Genomic DNA, 25,404 nt, shown 5'->3' with positions numbered 1-25,404 from the left:
TCTGTTCTTAGTCACCTCATAGGACTGTGCCTATGTCCCTCTTCCAGTGAGAAGAACAGACAAAGCTGAGTTAGGGCATCCACTGGAAGCTTAAGCTGAAAGAATCCATGAGCTAAGAACATGCAACAAAGAAACCATGTGTATATCAGAGATGCCATAGCTGTAAGACAAATTATGTCTGGAGACAGATTCCACATATTTGATGAATTGGCTGCTGAGTACTTGAGGCTTGCCCTAAAAAGATTTTACGAGGTTTATTTTGTAATCAAAGTTTTTGACAGGTTGACAACAGGAACTCTGTGAAAACTGCAGAAAGACCGAGCCAGACAGGATCTAAAGTCAGATGCAAAGAAATACCAGGTGGCAATCCTGTGCCTCCATGGAAAAAAATTCTAAACATGGCATCCAACAGGCAGTGACTTGTAAAATTCCTTTATGAATATATGGAGCACAACCAACAAAATAGATTTTCTTGCTGCAGGCTTTTCCAATGGTGAAGTAGCAAAGTCCATCACTAGTAGAGGTGTTGAAGGAGCCCAAGACTTGTACAGAACTCAAGAGGAAATGGACACAAGGATGCTTCTGCATTGTATGTGCCTATATGGCTTTTGGTGTCAAAGGAACCGGAGTGATTCGGTCGCCTGATACAGCTGTTTTGGTCTTTGCTGTTCATTACTTTCCAAAAATGGAACACACAGATAACGTATGGATTGAAACAGGCACCATTTCCAGCACAAGTAACAAGCATCGCTTCATATCTGTGCATGCAATTTGTGATGCACTCCTGACTTTTGCAACATGCTTCCTGCTGTACACCCATTAACGAGATGTAACTCAGTATCATCCTGATTTAGTATTAGGAAAAAAAACCCTGAGTTTAATGTTGCCAAAATTAAGGGAGTTTACTGCATCAGAGATCTTGCCAAATTTGAAGAGCGTGACGGACAAGGAAGCAAGGAAGTTGGCAGCAGTGCTGTATGACCAGAGTGAGAAAGAAAAGGAGACCCTCCGAGACCTGAATTGCTTGTGCCTCAATCTAACCACCTAAGAGGACAAGTCACTGACTAGACTCCCACCATATGATGACAGTTTTGAAGAGCATGTCAAAAAAAGATATGACAAACAAAGGTTTTGATGTCTTCACACATAAGTAAACCAGATATTGGATCAGTATTGCAATATGGATGGAGATATGTGGATGATGAACTACTTCCTGTATTCTTCAAGGGCCCAACAGCATCTGAACTTCAGCAAGATCTTATTTATGCCTGCACCAGGAGAAGTCACTGTGCAATCTTCCTTGTACAGAACTGTGTACATTCCAAGGCAGTGAAGACTGTGGTAACCTATGCAGTCTTGACAGAGGCCATAATGATAACAAGATGATAATGATGTTAACTAGAAATGTCACTGGCATGATTACATTTCAATGATACCTGTACAAATTTATTATTAAATTAGTTTTATCTTTTTCATTGTTTTATGATGCTCTGAGTTCACAAGAAATCCCATTTTATGTCTTTAAAGAATACATGGAGTTATTAAACTAACAAAAAGAAAATATTTCAGTGGTCATTTTAATGTGTTGAGAGTGTCATTGTTAATCCCCTGTTTTTATGGTAATGGCACTATTTAACAGCTCCACATCACACCTCATCTTAAAGTACACATAATAATCTTTCAAATGATGTATGATATGCTTGTGTGGAGAGGAGATACATTGTCAACAAAATCTTGGTGTCTGTTGCTTGCCTTTTATAGAATCACAGAAATGTTGAACTGGAAGGGATCTCAGTATGTCATCTTGGCCAGTCCCCTGCACCAAGGCAGGACTGAATATTATCTAGACTGTCCTTGGCAGGTGTTTGTCTAACCTGTTTTAAAAAACCTCCAGTGATGGAGATTCCACAGCCACCCTAGGTAATATGCTCCAGAGTTTAACCATCCTGTCAGGAAGTTTTTCCTAATATCCAACCTAAATTCCCTTGCTGCAATTTAGGCTCATTTCTTCTCTCCTGTCCTCAGTTCTTAAAGAGAACAATTTATCAACCTCCTCTTTATAACAACCTTTTATGTACTTAAAGAGTGTTACCATGTCCCCCATCAGTCTTCTCTTCTCCAAACTAAACAAACCCATTTTTTAATCTTTCCTCATAGCTCATGTTTTCTAGACCAGTAGTTCTCAACCTTTTCAGACTACTGTACCCCTTACAGATGTCTGATTTGTCTTGTGCACCTCACTTAAAAATACTTGCTTACAAAATGAGACAAAAATACAAAACTGTTACTGAAAAATTGCTTACTTCCTCATTTTGTCCATATGAAATTTTAGTTTGTACTGACTTTGCTAGTGCTTTTTATGTAGCCTGTTGTAAAACTAGGCAAATATCTAGATGAGTTGATGCATCCCTTGGAAGACCTTTGTGTACCACCTGGTTGAGAACCACTTTCTAGACTTGTAATCATTTTTGTTGCTCTCCTCTGGACTTTCTCCAGTTTATCCACGTCTTTCCCAAAGTGTGGTGCTCAGAACTGGACACAGTACTCCAGATGAGACTTTATAAGTGCTGAGTAGCGTGGAAGAATTACTTCTTGTGTCTTCCATAAAAAACTCCCTGAATTATGTTCACTTTTTTTTTTGCAGTGGTATTACACTGTTGACTTATATTTAGTTTGTGTTCCACTAGAACCCCCAGATCCTTTCCTGCAGTACTTTATTAACAATCATTTCCCATTTTGTATTTGTGCAGTTGCTTATTCCTTATTGAATTTCATCCTATTTATTTCAGACCATTTCTCCAGTTTGTCAAGATCATTTTGAATTCTAATCTTGTCCTCCAAAGTATTTATAGCCCATCCCAGCCTGGCATCATCTACAAATTTTATAAATGTTCTTTCTATACCCTTATTCAAATCACTTATGAAAATATTGAATAGAACTAGACCCAGGACAGATACCTGTGGGACCCCACTTGATATGTCCTCCTAGCTTCAGTGTGAAACACTGATAAATACTCTGAGTTTCGCACCCACCTTATATTAGGTTTGTCTTGGCTATATTTCCCACCTTATAGTAGCTCCATCTAAGTTGCATTTCCCTAGTTTGTTTAGGAGGTCACATGAGAAAGTATCAAAAGCCTTACTAAAGTTGAGATATATCACATCTGCTGCTTCCCCACTATCACAAACTTGGTACCCTGTCAGAAGAGGATATTAGGTTGGCTTCATATGATGTATTCTTGACAAATATATATTGACTGTTACTTATCACCTTGTTATCTTCTGGGTGCTTAAAAATGGATTTGACTATTTGCTCCATTATCTTTCTGGGTACCAAAGTTAAGATGACTGGTCTATAATTCCCTGGGTTGTCCTTATTCTCTTTTGATAAACAGATGCTATATTTGCCCTTTTCCAGTTCTCTGGAATCTCTCTCCACAAGTTTTCAAAGATAATTACTCATGGCGCAGAAACCTCTTCTGACAGTTCCTTAAGCATTTGTCAGACCCTGCCAACTTGGGGCTTATCTACACTTAAAAACCTACAGTGGCACAGCTTTGCTTCTGCAGCTGTGCTGCTGTAGCGCTTCAGTGTAGACACTACCTATGCTGAGGAAATGGGTTCTCCCATCAGCATAGGTAATCCACCTCCCCGAAAGGCGGTAGCTAGGTTGATGGCAGAATTTTTCTATCAACCTGGTACTGTCAACATGTGGAACTTAGGCTGGCTTAACTATGCCAGTCAGGCATAGGGGAGGGAGGAATTAATAAATTGGTTTTTGAGCAAAATTGTTAGTGCATGCTGTTGATAAGTTGTTATAATTTTTAAAGTGTTGCTAAGGATGAGAATAGCCTTTCAAAGTTTTAATGCGTATCATAGGAAGCAACAAATGGGCTGCAATGAGTTCCACTGAATTTATTCCTTTTTCCTGGTTCTGTGAACATCACAAACCATTTGAGCTCCATTCCCCCATTCCATATGATGTCATTAAAATCCCTGAAGAGAATTACTTTTCTGAAAATCACTCTAGATCATTTATTATTCTCCAGTATGTGTTTCCTGTATAAATTTTTGGGGGAAAGGGTCATATTTTTGAACGCTTTGAGCGTGATGGGGGGCCAATTTTAACAGATGAAGTTATTGATTTTTTTTTGAGTTAGCATATTACTTAGACATGGGCTGTCAATAACATTCACTATTCATGTACTGTGTCTGTTCCAGTAAAGCCCCGTGACACAGCACTTTCTTCCCTTGGCGGAGTTTAACACCAGCTGTATCTTTTACTGTTATCTGATGTCTTTATATTTTTACCTCTTAGGGTTTGATACCAGCATTTTGCCAATTTGCAAGGACTCCCTTGGCTGGATGTTTAACAGACTTGATACAAACTATGACCTGCTGTTAGACCAGTCAGAGCTTGGAAGCATTTACCTTGACAAGAATGAACAGTGCACCAAGGCATTCTTCAATTCTTGTGACACGTACAAGGACAGTTTGATATCTAACAATGAGTGGTGCTACTGCTTCCAGAGACAGCAAGGTAAAAGATGAGAATAACTTGCAGATGCTGACTGACCTTATTGTACTGTTTTATCTTTCTGGAACATGTTAAAAAATTTAGAGTCAATTACAAGCTCTTAAGTGCTATGCTATGAATTTGCTTAAAGGTTTTGAGCTACTGTGAATAGAAAGTGAAAAGGAAAGCTAAAAATCAAGCTGAACTGGAGAAACTTAGCTGAGATTCAAGAAATTCTAAATAAAATGTAAAAGAGCAATTAATGCTTTGATAGAAGTATTGTTTCTCTTACCAACCTCCACAGAGAGGAAAGGGAAGGACCAAAAGAAAAGGACAAAATTATTAGCATTCATTTTCTCTCTCTTTTTCCCACATTATAAAATTAACTTTTTTTTTTACTTTTTTATTACTGGGCTATAACATTTTAACTGAAATAAATTAAATATTATGCATAAAGTTATTTGCATTCATTGGGCCATAAAGCCACTGATTTTCAGGACCTAGCTTAAACTCTTGATAACTTCTTGAAATTCTTTGGCTAAGAAAATAGTAGCTCAAAATATCTAGAGGCAGTCCTTTCTTAATTGTCCACGAATGTAAATTAAATCAAACTCAAACAACAATTTTATATCTAAATGACATATTCCATAAGTTAGAAAATAAAAAAATGAATTAGAATAAGATTTTTGAAAAGCCTGGTCACTGTTTCTTAGCTGAAACGGGACAGAAAATTGAAATGCATCCACTGAGCTTCTTATTTGCAAGATGATTTAGGGGGAGGTTTTCAAAGGAACAAATGGCAGTCAGGCACCTAACTGCCACTGAAAGTAAGTTGACAGTGCCTTTCAGTGGGACTTTTATTCCTACTCGCTGAAGCACTTATGAAAATTTTACCTTATGTGCACAATTGGCATTTGTGCCTATGAAAATCCTCCACTTAAGTCCCATTAACGTTCATCATTAGGGCTTAATCCTGACTTCACTGGGAGTTGAAGATGCTTACCATGTTGCACGGTCAGACTTTTTAAACTCTGAATTGTAAATCTGAACAAAAATAAAGATATACTTCCGGGGATATATTTTGGCTGACTGCCTTCTTTCCTATTTAAAACATGCTATCAAATATAAGCATATTGATAACTATCCCGTGCAAAAGGTCAAGATTTCATCTTCCAAACAATCTTTCTTGCTTTATAATAGAACTGTCTCTTTTTTTTTTAATTTTTAGAAGTAGTGTACTGCTGCTAAAAGCAATAAATGAAGTATCCTCTATCCCAAGTTACTTATTAAAGAACATAACCAGTTCTTTTTAAAGAATACAATTATTTTAGATGAGATCATGAATATCTTGAGGGGTGCAAATTTTTTCAGTTGTCTGAAAAAGTTCAGCCATGTTACAACCTGTAAGATGAAATTTATCGCAAATTTTTGTTCTTCTACCAATTGGTTCTCCTGCCAGTTTTATACTGTGTATATCAGCAGTCCCCAAACTTTATTACTTGCACCCCACCGACCAGTAATAGAATGTGTTTGTCCCCCATCCCCCTTGGGGCCAGGAGCAGAGTCGCAGCTGGGCTGTGGCCGGGAGTCGGTGGTTGGGAGCGGAGCTGCAGCTGGGAACGGGCAGCTGGGAGCGGGAGCCAGGAGCTGGTGGCCAAGAGCTGGGGCTGGGAGCGGGGCCACAGCTGCGGACTGGGGCTGGGGGCAGAGTAGGGCTGGGTGGCACTCCCTTCCCACCCCCTTGTGGGGCCTGGCCTGGGCCTTGCCATGCCCCACTGGATGTTCCTCCATGCCCCACTGGGGGAGCACGCCCCTCTTTTGGGGACCACTGGTGTATATATAAAGCATATTTTTCACCCATTATGTGCAAAGGGCACTTCCATGGGATAGTTACGGTCAGTTTTGTAGTCTACACTCTATAGACACTATGTATAAAAACAACTGCTCAGGATACTGCTAATCAGGGTCTGACGTAAATATACCTTAGTCATAATGATAAAGTTAAAAATGGAGTCAAACCCACCAGCAGCATTTTGTGGAGAGCTCTCTCCCTGTCTCAGAATCCAGCAAAGGGACTGGCCATCACAAGGGTTTATCCTCCTTCCTCATTTTTTCCCCCTCCCTGGCCTGTGATGGGACAACAAGGTACTGATTTAAATGAGATTACATTGTTAGTGTTATCAGCAGCTTGGCTGAGAGTGGGCATAGAATGCCCTGAACACCGGTAATGAGGTGAAATCTCAGTTCTGGCAACTCCTTGAATATTTAGAACACTTCCATGCACCCCTTCCCAAAATTAACACTACCACCAAAACCCGTCTTCTCCTTCCTTTGCCAAACCTAAATATGCATGTCGGGGGGTGGGGGGTGTTACTGTTCTCTTTGTCAGCTACTTGTTATTAGCCCTTTTATGCATAATTGTCTCCCTTTAGCATGAACAAGCCAAACAATCCTCTATTAGTAAATTTCAGTTTTATGCTAAGCCTTGTACTGCATTGATGTTTTTCTTTATTGTTTGGATTGCATAATCTAAATATCTCTCTAATTGTTAATGGTGATAGAATTATTAGGTAGAGAAGATTAATGGTGTCCTTGTAATGTTCATTGAGTAAGTTTCCATTAACAAAAAGTTGTAAATCATGTAGCGAGCTCTCTGTATTCAGCTACCTTTGTAGCTCTTTTCTGTGCAATTTTACAACTCCAAAACACGGTGTACAGACCTTGATAACTGCTATTGATTGTGTTTAAAGTGAATACAAGAATGCAACCTGTGCAATATATCACAAAGGCTTCAAAGCCTATATATATATATAAAGGCACAGTTGTTAAAGCTACCATCTATGCAGGAGTCTCACTCATTGGTGTCAACTTCTTAGTGCAAGTCCGGTGGGATTACCCCAATCCGTAGGATGTTTGGGGGTGTTTCACCCTTAAGGAAAGTAATAACAAAGTAGAGGATGAACTAGCTGTTACTGGCTATTTGCACACCATTTCATGTTGATTATCAACACTGCCTTCCATACATTCCAGTCAGTTCCTTCTTGGGCAGGAAAAGCGCTCCCTGCAGCTGTTTTGCCACGTTTACTGTTGCGCCAACACTCCTCTGGATCTCAGTGATGCTTGTCGTATCTTTTCTTGATCACACCTCTGCTTCCAAGCCAGGTGGTTTAGTATATCTGCGGTATTTGTTCTGGGTACTTTGGCATATTTCTGTAGCACTTCAGTGCCTGAGTTTTGTCAGTGCCTTATTGCTTGCCTTTGTGCTTTGGCCCATTTCTTTCTGGGTGTCACAACCGTTTATCTAAGTACTTCAGCACCTGCCTTTAGCACTTATTTTCTTTGTGCTTTGATACCTGCCTTAATGCTTCATTGCGTACCTTAATGCTGAAGCACCACTAGACTTTGGCCTTTTCGACATTCTAGTGACTGTTTTTTCTTTTTGCCAGTGCTTCCTCATTGAGGCAGCAGTGTTCTTGGTGCACCAGTACCTGAATCTAGATACTAGAGTGCCAAAGTTTGTTAGGAACCTCAGATCTCTCCATTGCTGCTTACCACTTCGGTCTGTTAGCCCGGTGCATCTCTCGATGCATTTATACCTTTTTTCTTTTCTTTTGCAGGATATAGTAAGTAAAGAGGATTCAAGACCATGTAATGTCTTCAAACATAGTCTGTGGTACAGAAGAATGACAAAGACTGAGGTCCATCTTTCTTATGTCATCTTCCTCAGATTGTAGGGCTCTTACATATTTATAGATAGCACTGAAGAAGTGTGATGTGCACCTCAAGCCTTTGCTAAGGCACCCAAAAAGATTCCTCCTGTAAGTCCAGCATGAGGTTGGCCTGGAGTGCTTCAAAGGGTAGACCCTGAAAGCTGAAGCCTGACTTGCCCAAGACTATTGAGAAGCAGATTGAAAAGCTAGTGCTACCCATATTGGCACTGGATGAGACCCAGCATCAGTATGCACAACAGAGTGGTCTCACCACCAAAATACCCTGTGTCAACAACAGAGAGGCTCCACCAAGCATCCACTGACAAGCAGATGTACTTTGAATGAGCTGAAAATCCATACAGGAGACCAAGGCAGGAAGCACAAGGTGTAGGCCAGCAGCTCCTTGATGCACTTCTGTTGAAGCCCCTCACTCCAGGTGACTCTATAACAGGTCTCCAGATTTCCCATTCCCCCTGCATTAATGCACTTGAAGCAGAGACAGGGGGAAATAGAGAGTCCAGTATAAACTGGTAAATTGGACATAATTTGTCCTCTGCAAGCCCCACAGTACTCACTTTTAAGTATTCCCCTCTCTCTGTGTTGGCAGGGTAGGATCTCTTGGCACATTTGCATGCAAATACCTCAAGGGTCAATACTCTTGGCAAAGGAAGCCCTGGCCTCAACACAGGTGCCTCTTGCATTAAAGGCTGCAGCACAGCTAGTGTTAATGTCTCATGGAGCACTTACCACAATGCAGGCCACTCCACCATCATCCTGTCATCTAGATCACTCCACTTGGATGAGAGCTGGCTGAAGATCAGTGCAATGAGGTCTGTTATTCAGATGAGCAGGACTCATCTGATGCCAAGTTCTTTTCTGTTACAGAGGAGCACCAGCATAGTGACTGTGGAGGAAATGATCCTACTTTTCCTTAGTTTTTACAGAAGCTAAGACCACTGATTCTGAGTTAAAATCAGTCCAGGAATCTGAGGGAGTGTTGCCTCCCACTCACTGGAACTGACTGGAAGACAAGATGGCAGCATTTACACTCTGCAAGGGTGGCATGTGTCATCCATTAGGGGCTTAGCTCGAGTTCTACCTTGCTACCACTTTTTTAGGACTAAACAGCTGTACCTGCTAAGAGAAATCTGTCAGTTTTGTGCTAAGAAGCTAAAACCCAGTAGTGAGAATCCTGCAAGATTATATCTTCAGAGAAGCAGAATTACAGGTAAGTAATTTACCAATACTGTTACCTTTCATATTGCTTAGTGGTATTTCATATTTTCTAATTATTAATTTTAGATTTATTGCAATAAGTGATGAGGATTATTTAGGCTCAGTACATAATATTAAAACTGCCCCGCATCAACTTTTGTACGTGTATCTTTGTGTTCCTGATTTAGGATTTTTTTCCCTAGAGCACAATACATGTACTTTATTGGGCAAGTTCCTTCTCATTCAGCACATTTCCCATCTTTTTTGGAAGTTGTGTATCACCCTTCTTTTCTTCCATTTACTATTGCCCCCAATATTATCTCAGTTGTATGGGCAGCACAATATCAAACACTTAAAATAAATGGATGTTACCATATGCAATAACAAGTCTAAGATATAGCAGCTTTTAGCAAAATTAAAAGATGTTACTTATAACCTATACTTTACATACTTGTGTATGTTAATGATAATCAAAAGATATCTGGACCCTTGTCTTTAAGTCCTAGATGTGGGAAAGAAGCAATTCCTGAAGGGTTATAGTTCAAACTTATATAAAACATGAGGAAATAACAATGGTAAAAATGAGCAGTTAAGAGTTGATATCTATAATCAACATGAATGATAGAGGAATTTTTTCTGAAAGATGGTAAATATCTGCAAGGTGCTGAGTAGCTTCAGTTCCCATAAAGACACTTCTCATAATCAGAAACCATTAAAAATAAATGGCTATATTTTAAAATACAAGATAATGTTCGTCGACTGTTGCTGTAAAGGTAGAAAACATCCCGTGATGATCAGGAGTTGAGCTGGGTTCAGAGTCAGAGAATTTCAATGTTTGATTCCAGAGAAAATACATCCCTTGGACATTCTTTCTTGCACTAAGATCCCTGTGAGCAGCATCTTAGAAGAAGAGGCAGTTTATAGGGATTTTATTCCAAACAGAATCCTTGCCTATTTAGGGTGAAATCCTGGCCCACTGACCAGGCAATGGGCAAAACGCCCATTGACCTCAGTGGGGCTAGAATATTAACCACAACCTTTCTAAGCTCATACATATGTATCTTCTTAAAAGACTATTTAAAATGTCATTCAAAATGTAAAGCCAAGGGTAAATACAGCCTGATCTGTATGAGAGGTCACTATTGGATTCCAGTTTGTATTTATTCTGTTAGTTCAGATCTCATGAATAATACAAAAGGTATGCTGATATATCTAGCTTCTATACTACACGTGAGGCTACCCTGTCACTAAATAAGCTAGTATTGATTGAATTTGAGATTTCATAGGATATTGCCTTGGGGACAATCTAGGCTAAAAACATATTCTGTGTCATCTGTCCTACAAGCTCCATTGACCTCAGACTACATGCCACAAGAATACTACTGATTCAGAAAGGAAAATGCCTCAGTTGTGACCCTGTCATTTCTTATATGGCATATGCAGTGTTCAAAGAAAAGTACTAGCCTTCATTCTCTTTCTGTACAGTAGTATACATGCATTCATATCATATCTTTTTTTTCAAGGAAGTTGTCTGTAGTGCTCTGACTTAGCTTTTTAGAGATAAAAACCATAAAAATCAGAACCCTGAAGTTTGAAGAATTGTGCATTTGAATCCATATTCTGCAGCTCAGAGCCATCTCTAGTTATTTAGTTAGATTTCAGTTATTTCTAGGCCCCAGTCCTTCAACTTGTGTGTCGATACAGGGGTCTGCAAAATTGGGGCCTTAAATTGCCATATTAGAACCAAAATCCTACAAATTTCAACAGAGAAAGTGGTGACTCTGTTCATTACTTTATTAATAGAATGTGTTCATTTACTTATTCTTGTCACCACCATGATACAGATCATATCCTTTGGTATCAAAACATTTGGGAAGTATTAAAGGAAAATTGGTCACTTTTGCTTTTAACTACACATATAAATAGAATTATCTACATCTGAGGCCAGAATCTAGCTCTAGAACAAATTTTCCTTTGCTGCACATGGGCACCCTGAATATACATTCTATTTTCTCATCTATTTTTGGTTGTTAAAGTCCAATCCTACTCCCAATGAGTGTTAACGGAAGTTTTCCTGTTGGCTTCAATAAAAGTTGCATTGTACTCTTACACGGTGCCCAACACTGTAATATCTAAACTGCCTTTAAGGGATATTGTAAGAAGTCTATATACAGCTAATGAAAGTGTATTCCCTGCATTTTATTTGATTATTTGTAGCTGTTAAAACATCTAAGAAATAAACAACATTATTAGTTGCTTCATGAGTAAAAAAGTTTACAACTTTCATGCTAACATGATATACATGTTACTCCATGAATATACAGTTTGGTTTACTGCACATGTGCTTTATCTTAAAATCTCATATGAAAAGGTTTCATTAAAAATGTTTGCAAAAAGAAAAGGAGTACTTGTGGCACCTTAGAGACTAACCAATTTATTGGTTAGTCTTGGTTAGTCTCTAAGGTGCCACAAGTACTCCTTTTCTTTTTGCAAATACAGACTATCACGGCTGTTACTCTGAAACCTGTCATTAAAAATGTTCACATTTAGGAGATCTCCTTACAATACACAATGATTTTTATGGCCTCAGAAAGAGCATGGCAATTTTGGACAATTTAAGATCTAACTTTAATACACGCCCTATTGTCTGGGTATACGACAAGAAGGACAGGAGACTTGTTATGGGTTTTAATCAGGCCGCAACTTTATTATATAGATATCTGGGACTACCCGGCAGATAAAATGTACAGTGCAGGCAAATCCATACTTATTCAAGTCAATTCTCCGGAGCTTCCACCAAGTCCCCCTTTGTTTCCATCCAGGTCCTGCCGCCGACCCATGGCTTGGACCTTACCATCCACCAGCCTCATAAGAGGGTTAAGGAGGGCTAGGAGAATGGGGGGGGGGGAAAGCAGGGGGGGTTGTTGGCTCCCTGCCATACCAATCATAGGAGTCCCCGAACCCCCTCCCCCGTTCTATTCCTTTATCCAGTACCTCCTTTTAAGTCCTTTATGAGGCCATTTATCTGGTCACTGGCTGCCCTCCCTGTGGAGTACCTGCATCGAACATCTGCCCAACCTTACAAAACAAGTTGCTACATATGGCCTACCACCTTATCTATTCACCAGAAAAAGTCCATCCTCACACCCGCTGTGGGGAAGGCGAAAAAACCACACTCCACTGAAGCCAATTCTGGTGGTGTGGGAAAAATTCCTTCCCAGTCCCCCTTTAAAAGGGGCAACTAGCGTAATGCCCACAGCAGGTCCTAACCCAGCCTCCCATTCACCTCCACTAGGGGAGGGTGGGTGGGTGCTGGATTCCTCGCTGCTTGGACATAGAGACTTGCCCCACCCAGGTTTCGTACCTTTATGCACATTCCAGGGGGTGGTGTGGGGGTGAGTCATTGCTGCAAAGCTGACCACTGAGCACCTTTTACAGCAGTTTTTGATGTTCTTCCTCTCCACCCCCACCCCCAACCACAAAGCAGAGCTGCCCTTCTTTGAGTAAGCCCAGACAAATTCTGCCCCCCTTTAGCTGTGGTGCAGTCATTGAGTACATATACACACAAACACATACACTACCCCCCCTTATCTATTAATTTCTTATGTGTCTTTCTAACTAGGTGCAAGTACTCTTCTTTTTTTTTTTTAAGGTTGTCTTATTAGATATATCAGACTTTTATATCTACGTTAAAAACGCTCTTTCTAAGGTGCAGATTTGGAAAGGTCTAGTCTGAGTATGTGAAATGCAAAATCTGCTAAGGGAGGATGTATATGTTTCTTAATGGCAATAATTAGAAGAAACCTAAAGTATAAAAACCTGATGAAAACTCAATCATTCAACTTTCTTCCTTTGATCAGATGTAATCTATTTAAAATTTTGATGTCATTTCAGACCCACCTTGCCAGACGGAGCTCAGCAACATTCAGAAGCAGCAAGGAGGAAAGAAGCTCCTAGGTGAGCCATAGATCATTCTTTTGAAGGTTTTATTGCTTACATAAATAACCCTAGTGAAACAGCTACATAAAATCAATATTAATCCAACAAAGATAGACCACACTAAATTCCAGCAACAAAATTTATGAAGTTTTTGAAAGCTATTAAAGTTAGTTTTATTACATTACCTACTGAAAGATATTGCATCCATTTTATTACCCTGATAGACTGTACATTTTTACAGTTATTAGGAAAAAAGACTTGAGCAATCCTAAATTAACATTTCTGCTGATATTTAACTCTAATATTTATGTAAGTAATTGTTACAAAAAATTCCATATTGTATCAAAAATGTTTCATTTACATAACTTTTATTTTGGATATAAAATCTAAATGCTAGCATTAGCAGTCTTTATAAAATCTGGAGTAAAAGACATAGGCAAACCTGTTTGAGATGAGGAGTACTTGTGGCACCTTAGAGACTAACCAATTTATTTGAGCATGGGCTTTCGTGAGCTACAGCTCACTTCATCGGATGCATACCGTGGAAACTGCAGCAGACTTTATATATACACAGAGAATATGAAACAATACCTCCTCCCACCCCACTGTCCTGCTGGTAATAGCTTATCTAAAGTGATCATCAGGTGGGCCATTTCCAGCACAAATCCAGGTTTTCTCACCCTCCACCCCCCCACACAAATTCACTCTCCTGCTGGTGATAGCCCATCCAAAGTGACAACTCTTTACACAATGCATGATAATCAAGTCTGGCTATTTCCTGCACAAATCCAGGTTTTCTCACATCCCCCCCACCCCCATACACACACAAACTCACTCTCCTGCTGGTAATAGTTCATCCAAACTGACCACTCTCACAAATCTTGGGAGACAGGCCAGTCCTTGCCTACAGACAGCCCCGCAACCTGAAGCAAATACTCACCAACAACCACATACCACACAACAGAACCACTAACCCAGGAACTTATCCTTGCAACAAAGCCCGTTGCCAATTGTGCCCACATATCTATTCAGGGGACACCATCACAGGGCCTAATAACATCAGCCACACTATCAGAGGCTCGTTCACCTGCACATCCACCAATGTGATATATGCCATCATGTGCCAGCAATGCCCCTCTGCCATGTACATTGGTCAAACTGGACAGTCTCTACGTAAAAGAATAAATGGACACAAATCAGATGTCAAGAATTATAACATTCATAAACCAGTCGGAGAACACTTCAATCTCTCTGGTCACGCAATCACAGACATGAAGGTCGCTATCTTAAAACAAAAAAACTTCAAATCCAGACTTCAGCGAGAAACTGCTGAATTGGAATTCATTTGCAAATTGGATACTATTAATTTAGGCTTAAATAGAGACTTGGAGTGGCTAAGTCATTATGCAAGGTAGCCTGTTTCCTCTTGTTTTTTCCTACCCCCCCCCAGATGTTTTGGTTTAACTTGGATTTAAACTTGGAGAGTGGTCAGTTTGGATGAGCTATTACCAGCAGGAGAGTGAGTTTGTGTGTGTATGGGGGTGGGGGGGATGTGAGAAAACCTGGATTTGTGCAGGAAATAGCCAGACTTGATTATCATGCATTGTGTAAAGAGTTGTCACTTTGGATGGGCTATCACCAGCAGGAGAGTGAATTTGTGTGGGGGGGTGGAGGGTGAGAAAACCTGGATTTGTGCTGGAAATGGCCCACCTGATGATCACTTTAGATAAGCTATTACCAGCAGGACAGTGGGGTGGGAGGAGGTATTGTTTCATATTCTCTGTGTATATATAAAGTCTGCTGCAGTTTCCACGGTATGCATCCGATGAAGTGAGCTGTAGCTCACGAAAGCTTATGCTCAAATAAATTGGTTAGTCTCTAAGGTGCCACAAGTACTCCTTTTCTTTTTGCGAATACAGACTAACACGGCTGTTACTCTGAAACCTGTTTGAGATGATAGTTTTAAATTACTCTGATCAAAAATATCTCATGCATTTTACAGTACTGACAATTTTTTAAATGTGATTTAGTTACCATTTTCAGTTCTTCAAAGAACATCTGATTATTTCAAGGACGAAGTTATTACAGAATTAAGGTTCTGATTCTATAACTCATTGCTATGCTTATGGAGCCCTGTTAATTTCAGTGGGGCTCTATACAAGGGTTCATTTGCATGGTTCATTTGCCTAGGTATTTGGTAAATATGAGTTAAATAGGCAAATACCTGTAATCTGTTATCAACATTTTAGTGTTATTAAGTATCTTAGTTCACTAAAATCTACTATTCAATTTTGGTGAAATTAAAAATCTGAAGAACTGCAAGCATCCAAACCAATGACTAGCATGGCTAGGTTCCAGGGGTGAAATTCTGATCTCATTGAAGTCAATAGCGAAATTCCCATTGACAAGATTTCACCCAACCTGTGACTGCCATTAATTAGGACTGTTTAGTAAGGCATAGAGTGACTACAAAAGTTGAAAACCCTAAAAAATGTGTCTGTTAAAATAAATATATGGAACAAAAATCATATTCATTCATTGCTATAAACTCCCATACTTGTACTTGAAAGAGTGTGTCTACTCTGAAAAGGTACTACATAAAAATGTGCCCTCTTACCTCACAGGTTTGCTCTGTGAGCATATTTCAAGTCACAGCTGCTTACTTAATTTACAAAAATACATGTTTTTTTGTTTTTGCTCATCTTAGCACTGCATAATCAATACACCTTTGGAGGAATATGATGAATTCTATACTTTCTTTTGAATCACTGGAATAGTTGACAGAGATTATGTCTATACTGAAGTCAGAGATGTGTCCGAAGTATGTGTAGACATACCCAAGCTAGCTTTGATTTACCTAGCTCGAGTAACAATAGCATTGAAGCCATGGCAGCACAGGTTGCAGAACTTAAAATTTAGACATCTGAGCTACTCCCTATCTAGCCTGGTGTCTACATATGGCATTCAAGATTTTGGCTATAACAGTCAGGGAGTCTGATGTATAATAAGGAGCAGATGTCAGAGAATCAATGAGGAGCTTGAAAGAGGAACGGGGACATTCCTTGATGGACTGGGCATGTCCATTCTTGAGGTCACTCAAAGAGAGGCCCATATATTTGATATCTGCTCTCCCTCTCTGAATAAGAGGAAGGCGCAAATGTATTACATATAAAACACTTCTTGGCTGACCTCAGTAACAGAGAGTAAGTCAATCAGGGAGGACATTGAACAGAGATAAGACACGGTTGTTTATTTTTTATTTTGCTTCTGGCGTAATGTAGAATATTGGTTTATTCTGTACAGGTGACTGCTAATATTATAATTTAATCTTTATGTGTCATAGGGCAGTACATCCCATTATGTGATGAAGATGGGTATTACAAACCAAGTCAATGCCATGGCAATGCAGGGCAGTGCTGGTGTGTTGACAGATATGGTAATGAGGTAACAGGTTCCAGAACAAATGGTGCTGCAGACTGTGGTAAGTGGAAGAATTCTTGCTCATTATTGAATTAGACTCCCTCTTCTCTTTGAAGTCAGTGGTCAAACTCTTAATGTCTTCAATGAGAATATGACTGGGACCAAACAACACACATTTAGAAGTCAATTTGTAATTATTATTATTATTTATTTCACTAATTTCTGTAGCATCTATCATGGTGATAGTTATAGAGACAGCCTATCAGTGGTATTACTTTTTTACTTTACCTCATTATTTAATTTAAATCAATTGACCTGAAGCCAGCTAGTTCTGTAACCATGTGTTCCTATCAGTATAGTGTAACTTTTACACTTTTTTTTAGCTATTGATTTAGAGATCTCAGGTGATTTTGCCAGTGGTGATTTTCATGAATGGACAGATGATGAGGATGACGAAGATGATATAATGAATGATGAAGATGAAATTGATGATGAGGATGATGATGAGGATGAAGGCGATGATGATGTGGATGATGATGATCATGATGGATATATTTGACAATATTAGAGGTCAATGAATTCTTCCTTTCTAAAATTCAGAAGGTGATATCTCATAGAAAATTCCTTTGCTCTCCAAGATCAAAAGGATTCTAAACAATGTGTATATTTTGTATGATTATTTCAAATATTGCAGCTGGAGTCATAGACTTTCTTTGTTTAAATAAGAATCATTATATTATGTGCTTTTGAGTTTTTATATGCCTTTGAGCAGAAGAAAACAAATTGGAAGTCTGGCCTGAATAAGGAAATGTGATGTGCTACTACAAAAATAAATGTGCAAGGACAACCAAACTTGTAAAAACTTCCATGAAAATGATCTTTACTATTGTTTGGAACTTTGGGTGGCCTCATTAAACATGAGCTTGGTTATATGTTAAGGCGGCTTTAATTTCGCAAGTGATTTAGGCCATGTAGTAGATTTCATAATTGTGCATGACCTGAATCAACAACTTATTACAATAGAAATTTCAACACACAAGTAGCATCTCACAAACCTTTAACCAAAGGTGTGACTGTCACATAGAAGAAAATAATGTAAGGCCCTCCTTTGTATTTGCATTTATAGTTATATTTTTGATTAGGAAATGTCTAGGTTCTTGAAAGGATGTTTATCAAAAGCAGTAAACATGGACAAGCATTGATTCTACAAATCTAAACTTTTGTTGTCCTTTTTTTTCATTTTTTCTTTTAATGTCAAACTCATATAGACTTCATTATTTACTCAAGTAGCATGATGATTTCACCCTTTATTTCTATATCTCAAACCAGAAGATGAGCATAAAATATTTTAAATTGAAAAACTTTGTGTAAAATATATTACATCTATACAATACTGTATTTGAGAGTACTGGAACTTTCCCCAAGACAGTTCTAAACACCCCTAACCATACCTGTTAGTTTTTCTATTTCAGAAAATAGTTTCATCTTTATCTTAATTCATGTCCTTTTCTGTTATTAGTGCAGAAATTTAGAGAACGTATGGTAAGGTGCCTTGCAAAAATAGAAATAGAGGTTTTAGCATGCATACCAATATAGGCTGTTAGGCAATAGCTAAGCACACCCAATTACCAAATTAATACCAGTATAGGTACTGCTGCTGGAATGAAGAAAATGGGTTATTTTAATTTTTTTCTATTGTTATGTAATTACCATGTGGACTAGCTTATGATTATTGTGTAGAGTAGCACTTACGATTTGACTGTAGAGAAAATTACTTTAATCACTGTATTTATGTTAGCATGTTAATTAATTGTGTAGACGTTTTGGAACTCCAACACCTTCATGCATATCAGACCTATGGCTTTCCGCCCACAATAAAACTGAAACAACCTATGTAATATTACACGACTGATTGTGTAATTTCAACAGCGGATCACTGGTTTCCCTGATTTTCATCTGCAGTTAAATTATAGGAAAATCAGTTTATTCTTTGCATTTGATTTCTACACATTTAAATACTAAATTTAATGTTTATCTTATGTACTATTAAAAAGTATAATGCATTTTCTTTTTTACTGTTTATGTATAGTTTGCAAAATAAAGACTCTTGTAACCAACCTTTAGCTGAATACTGTAATGATTTTTAACAGTATAGACTAGTAGTTTGAAGTTTTGTATAGCTTTCTATTGAAAAATCAGAAACTCTCATGTTTCAGATACATTCCCACAATCATTCAAATATTCAACTGTTTAACTTATGTAGAGCCATTTATTAGTGTTTCATTACATTTCAAGAGATAAGTTTCGGATCAAGACAAAACCCATAAGAAAGATTTTCTTTTTCTTTTTTTTTTTTGTATTTTTTTAATTTACTGTAGATTTATAATTTAAGATGATTGTTTTGTCTTTTCTTCATTATATGGTAGCTAATGTTGCATTTGTTTCTTATAGACCTTATCCTAGTATGAGGGACATAGACATGTTATTTTCTTAAATACTTATAGTTAAGAGTTTACCATATCTATAATGACTGAATTTCACCAAGAACTGGTTTCTTGTGGGTGGAATAAACTTCTATATATAAAAATGATTTTGAATAAAGAAACTAAAGCTAAACAGTTGTGATTGTCTGATACAGCAAATACCGACTGCTCTGTTTCCTAATGTGACAAATGAATATTAGCTGACAAAAAATTAGAGATGCATTTCATGCAGCTCGTGCTGCTGCTAGGAGAGTTAAGCAGCATATAATAGCGTATTCATAATGTGATTAACCACTGAACTTTAATGGGATTATAGTATGAAACTATTCTATCGTTAAAGTAATGCAAAGAACACTGTGGGCTAAATTCTTTCTTCCCTGTGTATTCCACGTTGAACTTAATAGGAGAAGGGGAAATCAGCACAGAATTTAATCCTTCTGCATTATAACTGCCAGCAGAGACATTGTTTTACAGAAATAATAAAGATGGTTGAATTCAGTCAAAGACCGCAACAATGAAGGTTCAAGGTTATTAAGGAGTATTTCCTTGGTGCAAAACTGCCCAAAAAAGCCCACCCAACTATGAACTGTTCCCTATTCATCAAGAACAGCTGGATGAAGGATTGGAAACATTAAATCACTTTTGATACACATTACCATTCTTGATTTTGCTGTATTGACTTTGTTATATGTGTGTGTGAGTGTGCGCTCCTTTAAGGGCTGGACAGCCAGTGAATGACTTTCTGCTGCAGAGCAGGTCAACATGGGGATGTGAAGAGAGTGATGTGATGTCTAAAAAATTTAAGTCCTTAGTGGAAATGGACCATATTGTAAAGAAAAAGATTACATGGGAATTAAATGAGAGTAGGGTAGCACGGCCATTCAGTCAGTGACCTATACAGAACTTGCGGGTTTCTCCCCTAGGTTTGGTCCCTAAGAAAGCTCCTGATGAATATTGCTTAATTCACCACTTGTCATACTCACGGGGTAGTTCAGTTCACAATGGAATAGATCTTGTCGTGTGTCCTGTATGCTATTCCGCCATTGAAGAGGCTTTATGCGAGGTTAGGTTTTGTGGCTCGGGGCGCTGATGGCTAAGTGCGATAGCAAGTCTACTTTTTGTCCGCTGCCTGTGCAGCCTTCTGACTTCAATCTTTTGAGTTTCTCTTTCATGGGACAATTTTATTTTGATAAAGCTATGTCCATGGGATGTGCAATATCCTGTTTGGCATTTGAGAAATTTAATACAATGCTACAGGGGTCAGTGATACAGCAAATAGTGCATTACATACAGGACTTTTTGTTCATGTACCGGGTGAATTTGAACAAGTGTGCTAACCTGATGGACACTTTTCTGGCCCTTGCTAACAAATTGGAGGTACCCTTGGTGGGAAAAAAATAAGGGGACCTTCTACTACACGGACCTACCTGGGGATTGAGCTAGAAACACTGGCAGGTATATTGCAATTCTGTCAGGAGCTACTGTCCAAGAAAGTTACGCTTCATGAGCTGCAATCTATTATTGGGCATCTTAACTTTGCTAGCCCCAGGGCGAGCATTCTGCACCCAGCTTGCAGTGACCACCGTAGCCATAGCAAGATCTCACCATTTTATAAGTTACTACAGCGATGGAGGAGGATTTGTGGGTGTGGGAACAGTTTGAGCCATTTGAATGGAATGCCATTATGGAGGGAGGAATGAATACTGGAGGCTGATTTAAAGATCCACATGGATGCTTTGGGAAGTACAGGTTTTGACCAAGGCAGATGATGTGCCCAGAATGGGTCTCTACCTGGACACAAAAAAGGGATGGTGTAGGATATAGCATTGCTGGAATTTTTCCCCATTTTGGTTGCAGTGGTCATTTGGGGAATGGAGTTTGCTAATAAAAGGTGTGACCACATGGTAGTGGTACATGTTCACAGTCGCCAGTCCTCCAGATCACACAGGGTTATGACCTTGGTAAGGACATTTGTACTACAATGTTTAAATTTTAACATCTGTGTCTTTTCCAAACATGTGTTTGGGGTTAGTAACAGCATAGCAGATGCATTCTCTTATTTTCACATGGACAGATTTCAGAAGCTGGCAACAGGAACCAGCAAGGAACCTGAATGGATGCCTCTAGCAATATGGAACCTTGGCATACGATGGCTGTCAGTGTAGCACAGAGGTCAGCGGTGCCACCAATACTGTGGGGGTATGAGAAAAGTTTGAATGATCTGGTGCAGTTTCAGGAGCTGGAAGGGCCTGCCACCAATATGGCCCATTACAGAGGAACATATGCTGCAGTACATGGCGTCATTAGCAATCCAACAACAGGAGCCCTCAACTATCTCCACTTGCCTACCGCCCTTACGTTTGTCAGTTGACTCAACAGTTACCCAGATCCTTGCAGCAGAATTTAGTTCAGGGGTGGGCAAACTTTTTATCCTGAGGGCCACATTGGGGAATAGAAATTGTATGGCAGGCCATGAATGCTCACAGAATTGGGGTTCGGCTGCAGGAGGAGGTGAGAGCTCTGGGGTGGGGTAGGGGATGAGGAGTTTGGGGTGTAGGAGGGTGCTCTGGGCTGGGACCGAGGGTTTCAGAGGGGGATCAGGGATGGGGCAGGGGTGCAGGAAGGGGTACAGGTTCTGGCTGGGAGTGTGGGCTCTGGGGTGGGGCTGTGGTTGAGAGGTTTGGGGTGCAGGAGAGTGCTCTGTGCTGGGATCAAGGGATTTGGAGAACAGGAGGGGGATCAGGGTTGGGGCATGGGGAGAGACTCAGGGGTGCAGACTCCCAGCGGCGCTTACCTCAAGTGGCTCCCGGAAGCAGTGGCATGTCTCTTCTCCGGCTCATAGGTGTGGAGCAGCCCTTGACCCTCGGAGTGGGGCCAAGCCACGGCTTCTGTGAGCCATGTGGTGTAGCCCCCCCCCAACCGGCACCCCGGCTGGAGTACCAGAGTGGGACTGAGCTGCGTGGTGCGGCCCCCACCTGGCTCCGCAGTGGGATCTTGCGGGCCGGCTTAAAACGGCTTGCAGGCCAGATGTGGCCCGCAGGCTGTAGTTTGCCCACCCCTGATTTAGTTTGAAGGTTTTGTAGCTGGATGCTCTTGAAGCGCCAGTCCTAGGATGATAAACATTGACAGGTAGTGGCCTTGTTCGGGATGGCATGTCTGGAACTTTTAGGATAAGTGAGCTAGTACCTGGGTCCTGTCGGGATTCTTCGCGAAGGGCTTTGCATCTGAGGGATAGACACAGGGAGCATTATATTAACCTTGAGGAAGTCAGACATATCAAGGAGGCCAGGGTGAATCCATTATTCTACAGTAGGGTGGTGAGCCCAGGATCTGCCTTGTGGAGGCTGTGAGGGCATACATGGTGATAAGACCAGGGAGTAATGAGCCCCTATTTATTCATGGTGACAGGAATTCCTTCAGAACATACCAGTTTGTTACAGTTTCAAGACAGAGACTGACGAGGAGGGGCTCCCAGCATGTGAATTTGATTTCCACTTGTTTAGGAGCGGGACAGCAACAGCAGGGGCCCATCAGGGTACGGGGGCTCAGATAAATTCAGGTAATTGGGCATTAGCATTCTAAAGCATAGAGAATGTGCATGAGAACCCAAGTGTTGGAACCCATGTTAATTTACCATGGTGTTTCATTCATTCAGATGTGGGCAGATGGGCCAGGCACATGGTGGTGTGGATCTGTGGGCACTATTGTTTACTGGGCTCATAAGTAGGTTTCCAGTCTGTCTGGTGGTTTGCAATTGGGCCTCAGTGGTGATTAGGGTGACCAGATGTCCCAATTTTATTGGGACAGTCCCAATATTTGGGGCTTTTTCTTATATATGCACCTATTAGCCCCTACCCCTTGTCCTGTTTTTTCACACTTGTCACCCTATCTGGTCACCATAGTTGTGAAGCAGTCCTGCGCTGGAATGGGAGGAGGGGCATGTTATGGGACCAGTTGATGCCCCTTCCATAAGTGCTGGAACTAAAGGTGCTGGAGGTGCTACTGCATCCCTCCTGGAGTGAAGTGGATTTCATCATATCCAGGGTTTACAGTCTGGTTCAATGGCTCTCAGCACCACCTCAATGCAAATTGTTGCAGCATGTTAGCATACAGGCTTGATCGTCAGCCTGAGATAGAATTTTGGGTTTGACTTTTTGATACTCTTGTATCTTATACTAATGTATGAAGGGATTCTTAGTAAAATCAAATACAGACACTGTAAATGTTGCTTTTGCCTAATGCAGATGCTTTGTTAGTATAATGGAAATAGATAAGAGCAGTTAAAGTGTTATTGGGCATCGTGGGCATGTAATATATGAATGCACACTTGAAGACTGCCTCAACTCCTCATCTCAAGGCAAGGTCAAGCAACCAGTCGGGATGGGCAAGAGGCATATGGAGGGGAAGGTAAAACACTGAAAGACCAGAGAAATGCCTGCCCTGATCAGAGTACAACCTCAGTCCTTACCCCTTCCCTGGGAAACAAAAAAAGTGGGATGAAGACCCAACTCACGATCCTCCCAAATGGAACATGACTATAAGTTGTAAGGGGTGTGACTAGGGTTATGCACTGCAGGTATATTTGGTCCTGCTAAGGAGGAGGAGGTGGGAATTGGGAATGGACCACTGGGAAACAGAATCTGCCGGCTTGTAGAGCTATGGATATGTTGCTTGGAACTAACCCCAATAAACACTGCATTGCTTGCACTTCGGACTTCTGGTCTTCTGCTTTCTGTCTGCGTGACAAGCACAAGGGGAGAGGGTGGAGGGAAAGCCCTCTAACATCTTGGTGCCATGACTCAGATGCATCATGTTGGACAGGTAAGTAGCAGCCAGCTAAGTCTCCCTCACCAACAGTCCACACAGATGCTTGGAGAGAGTATGGCAGGTTCTCATTATGGTAGTTGCAAGTTCTTGCAAGCTGGGGTAATGGTCTTTTTGGCTATGTGGATATGGAAGGATCAGGGCCCATTCCAGGTGTAGGGGTCAACCTGGGATGAAATTAAAAAAGAAATGGGGACAGTGTTAGAGGACCCAGAGGGATGGGGGCTGGCTGATGAGTCCACTCCCCTTGGTAAGTGGTCCATGCCGATGGAAGCAGGACGCCTTCCAGGGAAAGGGGGCACCTAGGTCCATTTGTAAGAGGTTTGAAGTAAAAGCAGCATTATGGAAGGCTACCAGTAATCTCTCAAGTTTAGTGCTACTGCAGCAAAGGCAACTGGAGGATTGTAAATTAGAGTTAAGGATGGCTAAAAATAATTTGGCACAACAGTGTTTGGAGTCAGAAGCAGAATTAACAGACCACCTTATGAGACAGAAGCTGCGACTTGCTCCTAGGGGAGTGCAGGAAAAAACGTTCAAAGTGAAAAGCAGAGAGTGAGCGGGTTTAACCCATGGAATTGCTTGGAAACAGTTAACTGCAACAGAGAAGGGCACTCCTGCAACTCAGTTGGGGTGCAAATAAAAGAAACAGACCACAGGGGAACAAATTTAGGGTTTTCAGGAGTGGGTAACAACCTCCACTCTTCTCTCAGAGCCAGGATAAAAACCTGGGGGTAAGGGTTCCCAACTGTTTAAACTTAGGGAGCCCTATCCTTTGCTCAGAGTTAACTATATCCTTTTCTTCTTCTCCTCCATTTGCTTAATTTGTTGCTGTAGGCCTGTACTTTTAAAATAACCTCTGTCAAGGTTCCTCCCCCACTCGGAACTCTAGGGTACAGATGTGGGGACCTGCATGAAAAACCTCCTAAGCTTATCTTTACCAGCTTAGGTCAAAACTTCCCCAAGGTACAAAATATTACACCCGTTATCCTTGGACTGGCCGCTACCACCACCAAACTAATACTGGTTACTGGGGAAGAGCTGTTTGGACGCGTCCTTCCCCCCAAAATACTTCCCAAAACCTTGCACCCCACTTCCTGGACAAGGTTTGGTAAAAAGGCTCACCAATTTGCCTAGGTGACTACAGACCCAGACCCTTGGATCTTAAGAACAATGAACAATCCTCCCAACACTTGCACCCCCCCTTTCCTGGGAAATGTTGGATAAAAAGCCTCATCAATTTGCATAGGTGACCACAGACCCAAACCCTTGGATCTGAGATCAATGAAAAAGCATTCAG

General features: G+C 40.5%; 1 protein-coding gene across 2 annotated transcripts in view; it reads left to right on the top strand.

Moving 5' to 3' along the window:
* The window catches only part of SPOCK3 (SPARC (osteonectin), cwcv and kazal like domains proteoglycan 3), a 386,051-nt gene extending 367,383 nt beyond the window's left edge, over positions 1-18,668 (top strand). Inside the window, exons 8-11 of one of the 2 annotated variants that reach the window (XM_073341560.2) lie at positions 4,319-4,540; positions 13,336-13,398; positions 16,724-16,861; positions 17,184-18,668. In XM_073341560.2, coding sequence (XP_073197661.2) covers positions 4,319-4,540; positions 13,336-13,398; positions 16,724-16,861; positions 17,184-17,359 — 599 coding nt within the window. In that variant the 3' untranslated portion in view covers positions 17,360-18,668. The remainder of the gene's footprint in view (positions 1-4,318; positions 4,541-13,335; positions 13,399-16,723; positions 16,862-17,183) is intronic. The other variant, XM_073341561.2, reaches the window with a different exon arrangement.
* The last annotated feature ends 6,736 nt before the right edge of the window (positions 18,669-25,404 follow it).

Source organism: Lepidochelys kempii, chromosome 4 (genome assembly GCF_965140285.1).
Source record: "Lepidochelys kempii isolate rLepKem1 chromosome 4, rLepKem1.hap1, whole genome shotgun sequence".
In the NCBI taxonomy this organism is placed as follows: Eukaryota; Metazoa; Chordata; order Testudines; family Cheloniidae; genus Lepidochelys; species Lepidochelys kempii.
The sequence above is the reverse complement of the archived record's forward strand: the minus strand, read 5'-3'. Positions and strand labels throughout refer to the sequence as shown.